This window comes from Takifugu rubripes, unplaced genomic scaffold (assembly GCF_901000725.2).
Source record: "Takifugu rubripes unplaced genomic scaffold, fTakRub1.2, whole genome shotgun sequence".
Taxonomy (NCBI): domain Eukaryota; kingdom Metazoa; phylum Chordata; class Actinopteri; order Tetraodontiformes; family Tetraodontidae; genus Takifugu; species Takifugu rubripes.
The window spans coordinates 69,330-86,670 of record NW_021821638.1 but is presented as its reverse complement, the minus strand read 5'-3'; the positions used below and the strand labels follow the sequence as shown (position 1 = coordinate 86,670).

The window sequence follows — 17,341 nt, the reverse complement described above, 5'->3', positions numbered from 1 at the left end:
GATCACGGATTGCTTACCAGGATAAATTGGCATATGGTGAACCTCTACTGTAACTTCTAAAACACAGTTATTCGTAAATAGTAGTTAATCATTAATAGTTCATTCATTAATAGTTTTCTAAAACTATTTAGAAAACTACAGAGAAAAAGTTTGGGAAGAATTTGAGGCTTACCGGTAGTCATCTTTGCAGCCATCTTTGTTTGTTACACGCGCTCGCAGACGGTGAAGCTTCCGATGAAGTTCTGGAGGACTGAGCTAATGACTGTGAGATGATCATGTATATATTCGCTTTACAATGCTTGGCGAGAAGGAAAAAAAAAAAAAAGTTGATTGGCGCCGAAAAGTCTGATATTGACGACTGCCCCGGTGGACCAACTGGTGGTGATGTAGCTCCCATGGGGATAAGTCCCTACACGGGAACTCTACCAAACAACAGGTTCAGGCGATATAACTCATGTTAAGAATGTTTTTCTCCAGGAGGGCCTCCAGGTCTCCAGGGGATTTAAGCTTCTTCAGTTACACACCTCGGACACCGGAAGACAACGTAGGCCCCTAAATTTCTTACTTGAGGCCACCAACTCTTTTCTCTTTTCTTCTGAACCACAGTGTTAGGGTTCTAACAGTCTAACTTTCTCCAATAGTTTTCTCTTCTCTAGTTTTCACAAATGTTTCACAAAATGTTTGTTCTGTGGAAGGTTTCTGTTCTGTGTTGTTTCTTTCTTCACAGCCTTCTTCAGTCACACACACACCATTCCCGGTTTGATCAGTTTCAACACACCCCAGTCATTGGAAGACATCGTAGCCGACAACATAGGCCCCTCACTGGAAGATTCTTCCCGCTGATAGAGAATCAACTCCCCCGTCTTGTAACGGAACACATACCCAAAACTCCCTGTTTGACTATAAGGCTCCAAAGACCATTCTTGCTGCAAAGGCTCAGAAGGTGACGCCTGAGAACGCTGTACAAACACCGTGGATTTTTCAACTACTTTTCCACACAATTCTCTTATAACGGTCACAGCCGTCTCACCAATCACGGATGTAGAACTACTCATGTTGCCCACAGATGGATATGCCAGGACTATGGCAAAACTGATTTGTAACTGTTTTGTAACTCCCGCCATTCCTTATTAAAAACAGGTGGGCAAGGGAGAATGGCGGGAGGCGGGAGGGAGAAAGGGAGGTGGGGGGGGGGGGACAGATGTGGGCGGGTTCAGGGAAAGGTCAACCTGTCACTTTGACAAGAAGTGGTCCATTTCTTCTCTCTGGTACTAGGTGGAGGGCCAGATAAAGCACAGATCTCAAAGACGTTATCAATTAGGAACAGCATATCCCACTTAGTGACCAGGGGGCCTAGGCCTGTGTTTGGAGCACATTGGTGTGCGACCAATGGCTGGGACTTTGTCTATGGGCCCAGATCGTCCAAACATGAAACAGAGACATGAGTCTGTCTTGCAACAGGGTCTGGGGCCATATGCATTAGGTGATAGGCCATGGCAGGGACACACAAGGATAAAAAAGAGCTCAAGGAAATCCTCAGCAGAAAGAAGAGTTCCTGTTTCACATGCTCTGATTCTGACAAGAAGGGAGTCAATAGAGAAGTTAAGCATGACATGAAAGCAGCCAAGCTATCGTACAAAACCACCCCTTTTACACATGGTCCTGCTGTATCTGCTGTCAGTATCTGCCACAGGCTGTATCTCCAGGGCTTTATTTCCCCAGGTTTTTGATTGGTGCAACAACTGACTGGAGCTAAATGTCACTAAAACCAAAGAGATTGGTGGTGACTTTTCCAATAAGCACTTGCAGCTGTTGCATGTTTCTTATTTAACAAAAAAATAGTTCAAAAAGACTGTAAATAATCCAGAATGCGCAGCTGTTAATTTAGTGTGGCATATAAATTTTTTAAATTCTGTTTGGAAATGGAACCAAGTTGGTGTGTGGGGGTGAGTATCACTTTAACTCATTCCTTGTTATGTCAGTATAGGTTCTGCTTCTACAGTATATTGTTACTTTATAAAATAATTTGTGACTGGTGATGTCTATTGTCTCCCTGAATTACACAGTAATGACATCATAACTAGCTTAATATAAAGTGAGAGGACAAATTTGTGTAAATACTTAAATGATTGTCTGAAACGGCATCGCGGATATCACAATTTCTGATGTATCTCGTTACAGATGAAGGAAACCATCTTGTTTTGGTGTATTTCCTCAGTGCGGCCTGGATATTTACCATCATTGTGGTTGTTTTATTATCCATTTCAGTTTTTATGACAAAGAGGAAAAACAGTCATCACTCTCTGGGTAACTGATGTAATATATTTTGAAGATTCCTGAAGGTAAACTGGGAAAATTACTTTAAAAAAAATCTCTTCCTGTGTTTTAAAACAGACTCTCAATCAAGATTCCAAGCTTCATCCAGAGCAAATGCAGAGGTGGAGACAATTTTGATTTTTTTTTTTTTTTTAAAGTTTATATGTATAAATAATCCTTATGTACACACACTAACTTACCCTTTATCACATATCTCCAGGGCTACCAAGAGGAAAACAACCTCCATTATGCAGCTTTGAGGAACAACCAGCCCAACAGATCAATGCAGAACAGACAGAATGAATGTGTGTACTCTGCTGTGAGGCTGTAGATGTCTTGTTGTCATTGCAGCTCAACACAGGACCTAATTAAGTATTTTGTATTTACTCATACCGGTTTCTACATTTTCAATTGTATCATTTATCAGTCTCAATGAAACAAAGTTTTCCTAATAAAGTTGTTTTTTCTGGCCATGTCAACAAATGATAGATTACCTCCATATATTTATATTCATTTTATGAAGACAAAGCTTGTATCGTGCTGTTGCAGTCCTTAATTTGTGAAGTCAAAAGCTGCAACAGTGGTTTTCACAAGCATTCATACCGTGGTCTCTCCTTCCCGGAACTGCAGGAATTATTTTTGCTTATTTGGGATCCAACTTGCCAGCAGTTTAGAAAATGTTTAGCTCTCTTTGTTGACCTTTTTTTGTGAAACTTGGGGCATAAAGACTAACAAAACAGATAACAAAATTGAACACAATACAAATATTAATTGTTGATTTAATTAAAAATTACTACCTGCTCAAGATTCCCAATACAACTGAAACCTTGACATCTGTCTGCTGCTTTTTGAATCTGCAGACCTTGGTTAGCTTCCTAATTGGTGCATCAGCATTCAGCATGATGAAAAGCAGTCACAGCTGCCATTGTTAAGATATAATCAATTAAAATTTTATTTTGCAACAAAAGACCTTCAACAGTTTTATTAGAATTGTGAAAAAACTGGCCAAGGGATTTTTGTCCATCCCTCTATCAGTCTTCAACTTCTTTATCCCTTTTAAGGGACAGGTGGCCGCTGTTGTAAAATATCGCGAATTGCCTTTTATGCTATAGCTATTTTAATTAAAGTAGAGTAGTTTCATGGATAAATGTGAGAAGGGTCAACTGGGGTAAACTGGGAAACTTTATGTGAGCTTGTTTGTGAAGAGAACAGAATAACAATGTGTGATATCTGTTTGGGTTAGGGCTCTCAAGGCTGTGCACCTGTGCGCAGGCTGAGGGCCGCTTCGATATAGCCAAAATATGTGCAACGTGACTGAGCTGATGTAAACTATGTAACCATGGAAACGCCTTTTACTGTGTCTTGTGCTGAGTTTAATAAAAGAACCAACTTGGGTGGGGGAGAGGGACTCTCTCCGGGACAGCGCGATCAGCAGACGTGTCTGTGACGGAGCGGAGCCCCCCTTGTACAAGGTTGAAAAGCAACGTTGGCTTCGGGTCTGCGCCTGTCTGAGTACACTTCTGAGGATTTCGACGGCACCGCTTATCCCACTTCTAACTCACAAAGACAAACAACTGTTCATGCCCTCATTCACTTCTAATGTCAATGCACATGGACACGGGGAGAACAGGCAAACTCTGCACAAAAAACCCCCCTGACTGCAGGAACCTTCTTGCTTTGTGGCAGCCATTTTAGCCCCTACATAACCGTGCCACCCCTGTGTCAGTTCACCTCATGTGCGTCTCCCCTTGTGTTGTGCCACTTTCATCATGTTGTGATTACTGATCAGAAAGTGCCATAATCATAAAGCCTAATCTTTACAAATATTATATTATGGTTATGGCATAATCACAATCTTTGAAAATATTATGATTATGGCACTTTTGAACTACCATATTTTCACTGTAATAAAAGGCGCAGTCTCAGTTACGGGTGCTATTTCTGTATTTAAAACATATATAAGGCGCACCGTATTATTAGGCACATGCTAAAACATACAGTAAAAAATGACAACAGAAGTAAAACGGTCCAACATCCCGAAATCCTCTTCTTCATCATCTGAATCAGACTCACCGACCGGTTCCGCTTCAGCGTTGATTTTGTGAAAGCTCTTACAATACATGAAGATGGTATCATAGCCCATGTGTCTACAAGCCACCCGCATATGGTGGCATAACTTGCCCACCGCTGCCTCATAGTCTTTGTGAAGGAGTGTTCGCCTTCCTTCATCCAGCGCTCTGTCCGTTTCCGTGGCAGCGGAGAACCACGGTGAACGACGACTTCTCGTGCCCCGTTGTGCGTATCGCCACCGTGCTGGTCCCCTTTTCTCCACTTTGTGGGTCAAAGGGATGTCAAAAGTCAAAGGGATCTCATCTATGTTGGTGATGTGGCTGGGCTCGGTTATTTTGTCGCGGCAGTTGGTGCGGAAGATGGCCGCCCTCTCTTGGTAATCCGCGGGCAGCTGCTGCACAACAGTTGTCCTCGCGCGTATGGAGAGATGCCGCCTCCTCATAAAGCGAAAATATTAAGATTGCTCGATTGCCATTTTCAGTTGGTTTCCTCCAGCAGATAAACCAACCAACTCATAGCTTTAACCACACCCTAGATTTAGTCCTGACTTATGGTGCTGAGGTAGAACATGTGTCAGTGTTCCCTCAGAACCCAGTCCTGTCAGACCATTCTTTGATCACTTTTACATTTATGATTAAGGATTTTGCTCAGAACAAAGTCTTACTATAGCAGATGTCTTTCAGATAATGCTGTAGCTAAGTTTAAGGAAGTGATCCCTGTGCTGATCCCAGGACCACCGTGTGTTTCACTAGGGATCAGTCATTATAATCCTAGCCCTGCTGAGGTTGACTCTATTGCTGAAGGTGCAGCAGCCTCACTGAGAATCACGCTTGATTCTGTTGCCCCCCCTGAAAAAGAAAATAGTAAATCAGAGGAGGTGTGCCCCCTGGTATAATTCACATATCAGGACCCTCAAGCAGAAAGTGCGAAGACTAGAAAGGAAGTGGCATTCTTGTAAAATAGACAGCTACCATGTAGCCTGGAAAGACTGTCTATTAGTTTACAAAAAGGTCCTCCGTAAGGCTAGAACAGCTTATTTTTCTTCTTTGATTGAGGAAAATAAGAGCAACCCCAGGTTTCTTTTCAGCACTGTGGCCAAATTAACTAAGAGTCACAGTGTTTTAGATCCACGTATCCTTTCTTCCCTTAGTGGTGAAGACTTCATGAGCTTCTTCACTGATAAAGTTCTAGCTATCAGAGAGAAAGCTAACCAGGCCATCCCAACAACTGGACCATCACCAGATGTGCCGACTGTGGGAACATACAGGGTCTCCAACGAGCCCTTAAGCTCCTTCAGCCCTATATATTTTTCTGAGGCGTCATCGCTAATTCAGAAATCCAAGACCACCACGTGTCTTTTAGATCCCATCCCAACACACCTGTTAAAGGATGTTCTACCATTGATAGGCAGTTCTATCCTGGACCAGATCAATGGTTCTTTAGTGTCAGGTTACAAGGTGGCAGTGATTAAGCCGTTGCTTAAAAAACCATCACTGGATCCTGATGTCTTAGCAAATTATAGGCCAATATCCAACCTTCCCTTTGTCTCTGAAGTTCTAGAGAAGGTGGTGGTGACTCAGTTACTGGAGCACCTGCAGAGAAACAGCCTGTTTGAGATGTTTCAGTCAAGCTTTAGAGCTGATCACAGCACAGAAACAGCACTTCTTCAAGTTACTAATGATCTTCTTATAGCTTCAGATCATGGACTGGTCTCTATGCTGGTTCTGCTGGACCTCAGTGCTGCTTTTGATACAGTTGATCACAGCATCCTATTACAGAGACTGGAACATGTGATTGGGATTAAAGGGACAGCACTAGACTGGTTTAGATCATACTTATCTGATAGATACCAGTTTGCTTATGTCCATGGTGTTCCCTCCTCATACAGTAGGGTTAGCCATGGAGTTCCTCAAGGTTCTGTACTTGGACCAATCCGCTTCACATTGTAAATGCTTCCCTTAGGGAACATTATTCGACAGCATGGGATAAATTTTCATTGTTATGCTGATGACACTCAGCTCTATTTATCCATGAAACCCGAGGAGACAGAGAAGTTAGTGAAGCTCCAGACCTGTCTTAAAGACATAAAGTCCTGGATGTCTTCAAATTTCCTCCTCCTTAACCCAGGAAAAACTGAGGTCATGGTGTTTGGTCCTGAACCTCTCTGGGATAGATTAGATCACATGATCACTCTAGATGGTATCTCATTAACATCTAGTCTCTCTGTGAGGAATCTAGGAGTAACTTTTGATCAAAATCTCTCCTTCAACTCACACATTAAATTAGTCTCTAGAAGTGTCTTTTTTCACTTGAGGAACATCACAAAGATCAGGAAGCTGCTGACGCGGCATGATGCTGAAAAGTTAGTCCATGCATTTGTTACTTCCAGGCTGGACTACTGTAACTCTTTATTATCAGGGTGTCTAAACAACTCTTTAAGAAGTCTCCAGATGATCCAAAATGCTGCAGCCAGAGTTCTGACAGGTATTGACAAAAGAGATCACATTACTCCTGTACTGGCGTTGCTTCATTGGCTGCCCGTTAAATTTAGAATAATTTTTAAAACCCTTCTTTTGACCTACAAGGTCCTCAGAGGCCTAGCTCCATCCTACCTGGAGGAGCTAGTGATACCTTATCAGCCCAATAGACCGCTCCGCTCTCAGAATGCTGGTCTACTAGTGGTTCCCAGAGTTTCTAGGAGTAGAATGGGGGGCCGAGCATTTAGCTACCAGGCCCCCCTGCTATGGAACCAGCTCCCTGTCCAGGTACGGGAGGCTGACTCCATCGCTACTTTTAAGATCAGACTCAAAACCTACCTCTTTGAAAAAGCTTATTGTTACTAATTCAGTAGTTCCAGTTACTATCATAGACAGACAAATTATCATACTTAGGGGGTCGTCTAATCGTTAGGTCACATCTTAGTTATGCTGTTATAGGCCAAGGCTGCCGGGGTCCAGAAACATGATCACCTGACAGGCCTCTGTCACTCCACTGGGTCATGGTTTCCTCTCCTCTCCTCTCCTTTCCTCTCCTTTCCTCTCCTCATCAAGCAGACTAATTATGTTGATTCTTGTGTAGTTTTTCTGCTTCTCCCCCCCCCTATTTATTTCCAGGTATCGCCGCCCTCGGAGCTGCATAATGACCTCCGGCCCCGCTGAAGTGATTGTATATCATATTTTTTGTGTGTGTTTCTGTGCTCTGTTCCTCTCCTCTCCTCTCCTCTCCCTCTCCTCTCCTCTCCTCTCCTCTCCTCTCCCCCCCTTCTCCTTTTCCTCTCCCTCTCCTCTCCCTTCCTCTCCTCTTTCCCCTCCTCCTCCTTCTCCTTCTCCTCTCCTCTACCTCCCCTTCACTCTACTTCTCCTCTCCTCTACCCCTCTCCTCTCCTCTCCTACCTATCCTATCCTCTACCTGTCCTCCCCCTTCTCCTCTCTCTTTACCCAGCCGGCCATCAGCAGGAGGGTCCCCCTACATGAGCCTGGTCCTGCTCAAGGTTTCTTCCTGTTAAAGGGGAGTTTTTCCTTGCCACTGTTGCTTGTCTGGGGTCAGGCCCTGGGATTCTGGAAAGCGCCTTGAAACAATTTTGATTGTATAAGACACTATATAAATAAAGATTGATTTGATTTGATTTGATTTGATGAAAATACGGTATTTGTAGAACTCCACAGCCTCCACCTCAACTCTTTCTCTAAGAGCTGGTCATAGTTTTGGTCTAGACATCCCAAAGTCAGTGACTAGTTACTTTGTCTTTGAGGTGTTGAGGTGTATATGGTTCATGTGGCTCCAGGCATTCCATGAACAGGCTCCTATGCTCCGTCTGATTGTTGTTACTTCATCTCTTTGTTGTCCCTGATGCATCCCACAATGGCTGCGTCATCGACAAACTTCTAAATTTGGCACAGCTCAAAGTTGTAGTAAAAGTCTAATGTGTACAGGGTTAATAGTAGAGGGCCCAGCACTGTGCCCTGGGGTGCTCCTGTGCTGCTAATCACAGTGTCTTTCAGCCTGGTATACCGTGGCCTGTCGGTGAGATATGGTAGCTGGAGAACCAGGAATCCAGGTCCACTACTATCATGCTGAGTTTGTCCCGTGCTGCAGTGTGAGGTGAGTTTCACTGGTCAGAAGACATTCAGCTCCCTGGGAGGATTCTTCTTAAGAACTGGGATGATGCATGTCTTCCACAATGTCTTTACACACTAACATACATATACCTGCATCCCCCCCATGCACACAACCTCACAAAACAACAAACATTTGTATACTTGCACATACTCTCCACATACTTGAACAATCATTGTCTGTACCTTCCATTGCACCACATGATCAATTTGCCATTTAAATCGAATTGCTCCAGTGGCCATATGTTTTAGTCTGTTCCGAGTAGACCCCCAGTTTACAACATTCAAAACAAGCAAAAGTTAGGCTTGATATTTAGCTGAAAATTAATTCAAACTGGCCACTCGGCCATGCTCAATTTATAATGTGTGTTCTGCTGTTGTGGTTTTATTTTGTAGAGAAATATTTTAAAACTTGTAACAATACGAAAATGTTTTAGAATGTGTGTGTCAGAATAACACTCAAAGGTTAGAAGAAATGAATCAGAAGCCCAAGGGCTTAACTTGCAAGACCACAGAAGAAACACTGAGAAATATCTTGTGTCCATTGGCTACCTCATCAGTATAATCTATACAGCCACATCATCAGACTACGGCATAGGATGTTGCACAACATAAAACAATTTAAGGCACACCTCAAATATTGACATACGGGAATGTGATGTTATTGATTGATCTTTGTAAAAATATGTTTCATAGATTAAAGACTTTTTTTATTCATGTAGTGACACCAGTCTGAGTTTGGGGTGATGTTAATTTCACATGAAGTCAACCATAACTATACTATTGCAAACAGGTACCTCTATGATGCCATCACGTCAGGACCAATGTAATCATTGTGGGTATACCATGCTGTTGATATAAGGTCACACACGAATCACATCGTAATTTAGTGTGAAAAAAGGTTGAAAGGTAAATGACATGTGGTTTTGAACAGGAAGTAGAAGTGTCTGCAGAAGCAGGAATTCTAGATACAAAAAACAAAGGCACAGCATGGAGAAGGGTGTATATATCAAGGCTTTCTTCATTAATTTGAAGTAAAAACACAACAGCTCTCCCCCCATGACACAAGCGATTATAAATGCCAAAAGGAAAGTGGTCAAACAAGTGTTTCATGAAACTAACAGAGATGATGTTTCTACCAAGATCTCTTTGTTTAAACAAATTCTGGGAGAGAAGCCGTGGCTGATCTGTACGTAGTGGATATCAAGTAAACTTTGGATATTTGTTAATGACTTCAAAACCAATCCACATTTCCAAATACATCCTGGTAACAAGGGAGCTTATCTGACAATATCAGATTTGGAGTTATCAGACTCAGCCACCTATTACTGTGTAAATCAGTATTTAACAGTATTTGACTTTCTAGAAAGTTATAATGTCATTGTAGAGGGTTCAGGGTTGACTATAGATCAGTCAACATTACATTCTATCCAAGCAGAAGGTTCTGTGACGCTGAATTGTACAGTCCATACTGGGTGGACTTGTGATGGGGATCACACTGTTTACTGGTTCAGAAACTCTGGACAATGGGACTCATGTACAACCATACAGGCAGGAACAAGCAGTGTGAGAGGAAAACCAACACCTGTTTCCACAGCTTCTCCATGAAGAACCTGAACACTTCTCAGACTGGGACCTACTATTGTGCTGTTGCAGCATGTGGACAAATTGTGTTTGGAAATGGAACCAAGCTGGTGTTTGAGGGTGAGTGTGTTTGAAATCATTTTATTCAAAAGGTTTATACGTTAAGTTGTTAAAGTGCTACATATTTTTGTGCAGATTATTTTATATATATTGTAGAAATAATTTACATAATATCCAGTTTTAAAAAAAATTAAGCCAGAATCCACTAATTTATTTTATTGTCCATAGAAAGGTTACCCCAGTTCGCTCTGTTCAGTTGGTTTCAAAATATATAGCGATTGATAGAAAAATTAACCTTATGTTTAAACAGATATGGCCTAAATATCCCCTGATTCTCTGTTATATGGAGCTTTTAGTTTCTAAAATGTGGAGGAAATGTAACATTTATAGCCCATTTTAAATTTTACATGGAGATGGAACCAAACAGGTCTTTGAGGGTGAATTACCTTCTATGTTCATGACTCCGGTATTCTGAGTTTCGACTGTTGTGACTTTAACTTGGATTCAGGAATTTGAATTGATTATTTGATTTGTCTAGTTTTACCAGGTCTGGTTTTTGGCAAATCTGGCTACGAGCACAAAAGTCTTTGTTCTTTACATTACATGTTTCAAAGCAGTGTGACATGTTCACAGTGACTGTAGAGAGGTGACTCCTCAGTGAAAAGGTGCAATTTATGATAAGTTTTATTTCTGAGTTGCAAATACCTGAACAAAAGCTTTGTGTGGACATATTGTAGCCAAACTAGGAATTTGACAATGATTACTTGGATTTAGATTATGAACCTCAAAAACAATTATTTAATTGGCTTAAACTTGCAATAAAAGGCCATTCCACCTCAACTCATTGGTTTCAGAGCCTGGGTACTTGAGAAAAACTTATTCAACAGAACTGGTGGTTGGAGTAAATCGCTAACTGTACTTGTTCAAGCTCTACTGCCTGTTCTTCTTCACCATGGAACTGAAACCTTGACTTCTGTCTGCTGCTGTGTTCATCTATAGATGATAAACACACTCAGTTCTCAGTTTACTTCCTTGGTGCATCATCATTCAGCACCTTTCTGGTAGAGTATCTGGCTTTCTCGGTGTGCGTGATGAACAGTCACAGCTGCAATTATAAAGGTGTGATTAATTACACTTCTGGGCTTATTTTAGAGGGTAATTTTACATTTCTAACATTCCATTTTATTTTTCAGAATCACATGTAAGACTCACCTCTATTAAAACCAAAGGTATTTTTTTATTGTCAGAATAAAGTCGTTCATGAAATATTCGAAAGGCACTGAGTTCATTGTTGTCATTTACAGGATCGTCCAGATGCAGATGGTTCTGTTTTGTGGAAGAAGAAGATGAACAGAGAACATACCTGGACTGAATGTGTTTACTTCAGTGTAAAGCAGTAGAATAGAAAAATGACCATTTTCAACAATTTTAGATATCCTGTAGTTTCAGAAAACTCACAAAATAGAAAAAGGCTCTTCTGTGGTTGATTTATAGATATTTGATTTATTGTGTACATTCTACATTGTTCAGGATGTTCAGGATCCTTGGTACAATAAAGGAGGAAATAACCAACACACACTTGATTGTCTTGTCCTCCAACTACCAACGAATCATGGTGGAGGAGCTTAAGTGTCCTCAACATCCCAGTATCTGTTTTGTCTTAATTTGCCCCTCATAAGGCCTCCAATGGGAAAGGGGTACTAGGTGGAGGGCCAGATAAAGCACAGATCTCAAAGACATTATCAATTAGGAACAGCATATCCCACTTAGTGACCAGGGGGCCTAGGCCTCTGTTTGGAGCACAGTTGTGCGCGACCAATGGCTGGGACTTTGTCTATGGGCCCAGATCGTCCAAACATAAAACAGAGACATGAGTCTGTCTTGCAGCAGGGTCTGGGGCCATATGCATTAGGTGATAGGCCATGGCAGGGTCACACAAGGATAAAAAGGAGCTCAAGGAAATCCTTAGCAGAAAGAAAAGTTCCTTTTTCACATGCTCTGATTCTGAGAAGAAGGAAGTCAATAGAGAAGTTAAGCATGACATGAAAGCAGCCAAGCTATCGTACAAAACCACCCCTTTTACACATGGTCCTGCTGTATCTGCTGTCAGTATCTGCCACAGGCTGTATCTCCCAGGGCTTTATTTCCCCAGGTTTTTGATTGGTGCAACAACTGACTGGAGCTAAATGTCACTAAAACCAAAGAGATTGGTGGTGACTTTTCCAACAAGCACTTGCAGCTGTTGAATGTTTCTTATTTTACAAAAAAATATCCTTAAAGTTGAAAAAGACTGTAAATAATCCAGAATGCGCAGCTGTTAATTTAGTGTGGCACTTTAGTTTAGACACCCTAGGTGTTAGGGTGTTAGCTTACACACCCCCACACATGTGACACTATGCAGTAGAAACAAAACCACAACATCAGTTACTGCTCGACCTGTTTGCTGTCTGTTTTTACATTTGAAATGATATTTCTTTTCTTTCTTTCTTCTTCTTCTTGGAATAAAACATTACATAATTATATACACATCATGTAAAGAAATATCAAGTAATATACCATACCATTCATACGTTACCATACGTACAGCCATGTTTTTAGACTATGATGCAAAACACTTAAAGTTTTGACGTGTTTAAAAATAATCCTGTACTTATATATTTTGTCCTGCAGTCAATCTTCTTCTAAAATAAGATTCAAATAAAGTTGCAGCCCTTTATTGTCTAAAATGTCCAAATGTATTTTTTGTAACACAGTCAGAATCTTTTTTGGGCTTGACTTTTCCCCTTCTGTCTTGGTGGTTTCAAACAGGAAGTCTTTGCTGTGTCTTAACACACAGCAGTCAAACTACATCACTTCGCTCTCTTGACCTTGGCATTCAAAGACAACTATTGTAAGGAAAATGACATTGCTGTAATGTTAATGTGATCCCCATTGCAGTCACATCAACACATCTTCTTGTCAATAGTGTTATTTCTGTTTGTATTAAGCACATTTATCCATCGAATTGTCTGTATGCAAACATTTTTAGATTAGATTATATTTTAGATTATAATGACACATTCACTTGAGTACATACATTTTGTTTAATATATAGGTTAATAAGTGGACTAATTCATGATTTTATAGGCTTACAAAAACACAATATTCCAGTTCCTCTGATATACTCCGTGTTGATTCTATCCATGTGCAACAGAGAGTGCTTACATCTTCATCAGTTCCTCCTCCAGCTTCTCTTGCTGTCTTCTCCTCAGGGTCACTGTCTATGGGCCAGGGCCACCTATGTGGTGTTGCTCTGACTTTCCTGTTTTGAATTGTACCTATCTGGGCATTCATTCAGGGTGTCGTGGCATGATCAACTTTTGGCTCATCACTAGTTCTCCACTGGGGTCACCCAAGGATCGGTGCCGGGGCTGCTGCTCTTTACCATATACGCAACATTGCTCAGACAAATCATCCCATGGTCTCCCATGGTGTTTTATACCATTGCTTTCCACATGGCACCCAGTTCTGCGTCTCATTTTCCCCAGACTAACCCTCCGGCTCAGACTAGATCTCACCATGTCTCTCAGACATATCCGCATGGATGCAGGGCCACCACCTTCAACTTAACCATGGTGAAAATGAGCTCCTTCTTTCCTTGGCAAAACTATCCATTCATCAAAACATAGATCACAAAATTGGCCCCTGCCTGTTATCGAGGCTGTTTGAAACCTTGGAGTCATGATTGTTGATCATCTGAGGTTTTGTGATCATGTAGCATCAGTCTCCCTGTCATCCCGTCACTTTGCCATATCCAACCTCAGAAAAACCAGACCATTAAACCTACAAATGCTGATACAAGTCATGGTGATCTCCCATATTTCCACCAATTCAGATAGTCCAACGAAAGCAGGCCCATGCCACCTCACTGCTGATAGAGGTCTACTGTACCTGCCCACATTAAGATCATGTCATTCATGCTGACCAACAGACTAATACCGGAATCTGCTCCCTCTTACGTGAACAATCTTGTTTGAGCCCATGCTACCCCTCGTTGCTGCATCATTTTCCAAAAGCTGTCTGACATAATAATTAGTGAGCATTTACTGGATGCATTACTGCAACATGAAAAAAATAAAAAAGAATGATTGCTGGTTGGTTGGTTGGTTGGTTAGAAATGATGCACATTATAACTCAACTCAAAAACATCAATTTTATCAAGCAAATCTGACATTAGAAGTGATCGTGTTTCCTGTATCTCACACCCTCGAGTCATCTCCGGCTGCCCAATCAGATACAAGTGCAGCATTTATCAGTTTAAAAAGGACCAGTCTTCTCTTCACTCAGCCCAAAACTTCGAGCAAGATGACATCTGCAAAGTTGATCTTCTGGCTGATATGTTTGGAGAAATTTGGTGAGGATTTCTTTTTTGTTTGTATTTTGTTTATTTATGGCATCATTTGCAAAATTCTAGATTTAAACATTAAACGGTGTTCATTTCTAATTGTATTTCGTTTTTAGCTCAGACAGCTACAATGGAATTTTCTCCATCTTTGAATTGGAAGACCAATTATATCTTGGTCAAATCTGGACAGAACCTGACTTTGCCGTGTCTTCACAGAGGTGATGTTTCTACCAAGATCTCTTGGTTTAAAGAAACTCTGGGAGAGAAGCCGATTCTGATCTGTATGTACTGGATATTAAGCGAAGATTGGACATTTGTTAATGACTTCAAAACCAATCCACGCTTCCAACTACATCCTGGTAACAAAGGAGCTAATCTGACAATATCAGATTTGGAGTTATCAGACTCAGCCACCTATTACTGTGTAAATCAGTATTTATCAGTATTTGACTTTACAGAAGGTTATAAAGTCATTGTAGAGGGTTCAGGGTTGACCATAGATCAGTCAGCATCACAGTCTATCCAAGCAGGAGGTTCTGTGACGCTGAATTGTACAGTACATACTGGGTGGACTTGTGATGGGGATCACACTGTTTACTGGTTCAGAAACTCTGGACCATCTCAACTGCGACTCATGTACAGCCATACAGGCAGGAATAAGCAGTGTGAGAGGGAAACGAACACCTGTTTCTACAGCTTCTCCATGAAGAACCTGAACACTTCTCAGACTGGGACCTACTATTGTGCTGTTGCAGCATGTGGACACATTCTGTTTGGAAATAGAACCAAGCTGGTGTTTGAGGGTGAGTGAGTTTTGAAATCATTTTATTCAAAAGCTGTTAAAGTGCTATTTTATGTGCAGATTGTTTCCATACGCCTGTAAAAATAATAAAGCCAACATGACCTCAGTGTTAAAAAAAAAAATCCAAAATGTAACTTAATTTCTTAATTGCTCTATGTTTAAACACATAGAGCAATTTATAGCAACATGAACCTTAAGTTCTAAGTTCATACAGTAATAAAATTTATGCTGTTTGAATTTTACACCACAGCAGCACATTAAAAACATTTGTGGTCAAAGTATAACTTTAACTCATATTTTTGTTATGTCAGTATAGATTCTCTTTAAATACTGTTATTTTATAAAATAATGTGTGAATGGTGATGCCTGTAGTTTCGCTGAATTAGAAAATAACGACATCATAACTGCCGTGATATAAAGTGAGAAGACAAATATGTGTAAAGACCTAAATAATTATCTGAAACAGTATCGCAGATATCACAATTTCTGATGCCTCTCGTTACAGATAAAGGAAACTATCTTGTTTTGGTGTATTTCCTCAGTGCGACCTGGATATTTACCATCATCGTGGTTATTTTATCAACCATTTCAGTTTATACGACGAAATAGAGAAACAGCCATCACTCTCTGGGTAACTGATGTAATATATTTTGAATATTCTTAAAAATAATAAATAAATGAATGTTACAGTCACAGCTGCAATTATAAAGGTATGATTAATTACACTTCCGGTCTGCTTTTAGATAGTAATTTTCCATTTCTAACATTCCATTTTATTTTTCAGAATCGCATGTAAGACTCTCACCTCTGTCCAAACCAAAGGTATTTTCTATTAGTCAGAATAAAGTCGTTCATTAAATATTCAAAAGGCACTGAGTTCATTGTTGTCATTTACAGGATTGTCCAGATGCAGATGGTTCTGTTTTGTGGAAGAAGAAGATGAACAGAGAACATACCTGGACTGAATGTGTTTACTTCAGTGTAAAGCAGTAGAATAGAAAAATGACCATTTTCAACAATTTTAGATATCCTGTAGATTTATAGATATTTGATTCATTGTGTACATTCTACATTGTTCAGGATGTTCAGGATCCTTGGTACAATAAAGGAGAAAATAACCAACACACACTTGATTGTCTTGTCCTCCAACTACCAACGAATCATGGTGGAGGAGCTTAAGTGTCCTCAACATCCCAGAATCTGTTTCGTCTTAATTTGCCCCTCATAAGGCCTCCAATGGGAAAAGGGTACTAGGTGGAGGGCCAGATAAAGCACAGATCTCAAAGACATTATCAATTAGGAACAGCATATCCCACTTAGCGACCAGGGGGCCGAGGCCTCTGTTTGGAGCACATTGGTGCGCGACCAATGGCTGGGACTTTGTCTATGGGCCCAGATCGTCCAAACATAAAACAGAGACATGAGTCTGTCTTGCAGCAGGGTCTGGGGCCATATGCATTAGGTGATAGGCCATGGCAGGGACACACAAGGATAAAAAGGAGCTCAAGGAAATCCTTAGCAAAAAGAAAAGTTCCTTTTTCACATGCTCTGATTCTGAGAAGAAGGAAGTCAATAGAGAAGTTAAGCATGACATGAAAGCAGCCAAGCTATCGTACAAAACCACCCCTTTTACACATGGTCCTGCTGTATCTGCTGTCAGTATCTGCCACAGGCTGTATCTCCCAGGGCTTTATTTCCCCAGGTTTTTGATTGGTGCAACAACTGACTGGAGCTAAATGTCACTAAAACCAAAGAGATTGGTGGTGACTTTTCCAACAAGAACTTGCAGCCGTTGCATGTTTCTTATTTAACAAAAAAATATCCTTGAAGTTGAAAAAGACTGTAAATAATCCAGAATGCGCAGCTGTTAATTTAGTGTGGCATATAAGTTTTTTAAATTCTGTTTGGAAATGGAACCAAGTTGGTGTGTGGGGGTGAGTATCACTTTAACTCATTCCTTGTTATGTCAGTATAGGTTCTGCTTCTACAGCATATTGTTACTTTATAAAA

General features: G+C 40.8%; 1 protein-coding gene across 1 annotated transcript in view; it reads left to right on the top strand.

Moving 5' to 3' along the window:
• Window positions 1-14,489: 14,489 nt before the first annotated feature.
• Window positions 14,490-17,341, top strand: part of LOC115248523 (uncharacterized) — a 46,507-nt gene continuing 43,655 nt past the window's right edge. The window contains exons 1-2 of the mRNA XM_029832301.1: window positions 14,490-14,538; window positions 14,646-15,332. Of these exons, the coding sequence (XP_029688161.1) occupies window positions 14,490-14,538; window positions 14,646-15,332 (736 nt within the window). The remainder of the gene's footprint in view (window positions 14,539-14,645; window positions 15,333-17,341) is intronic.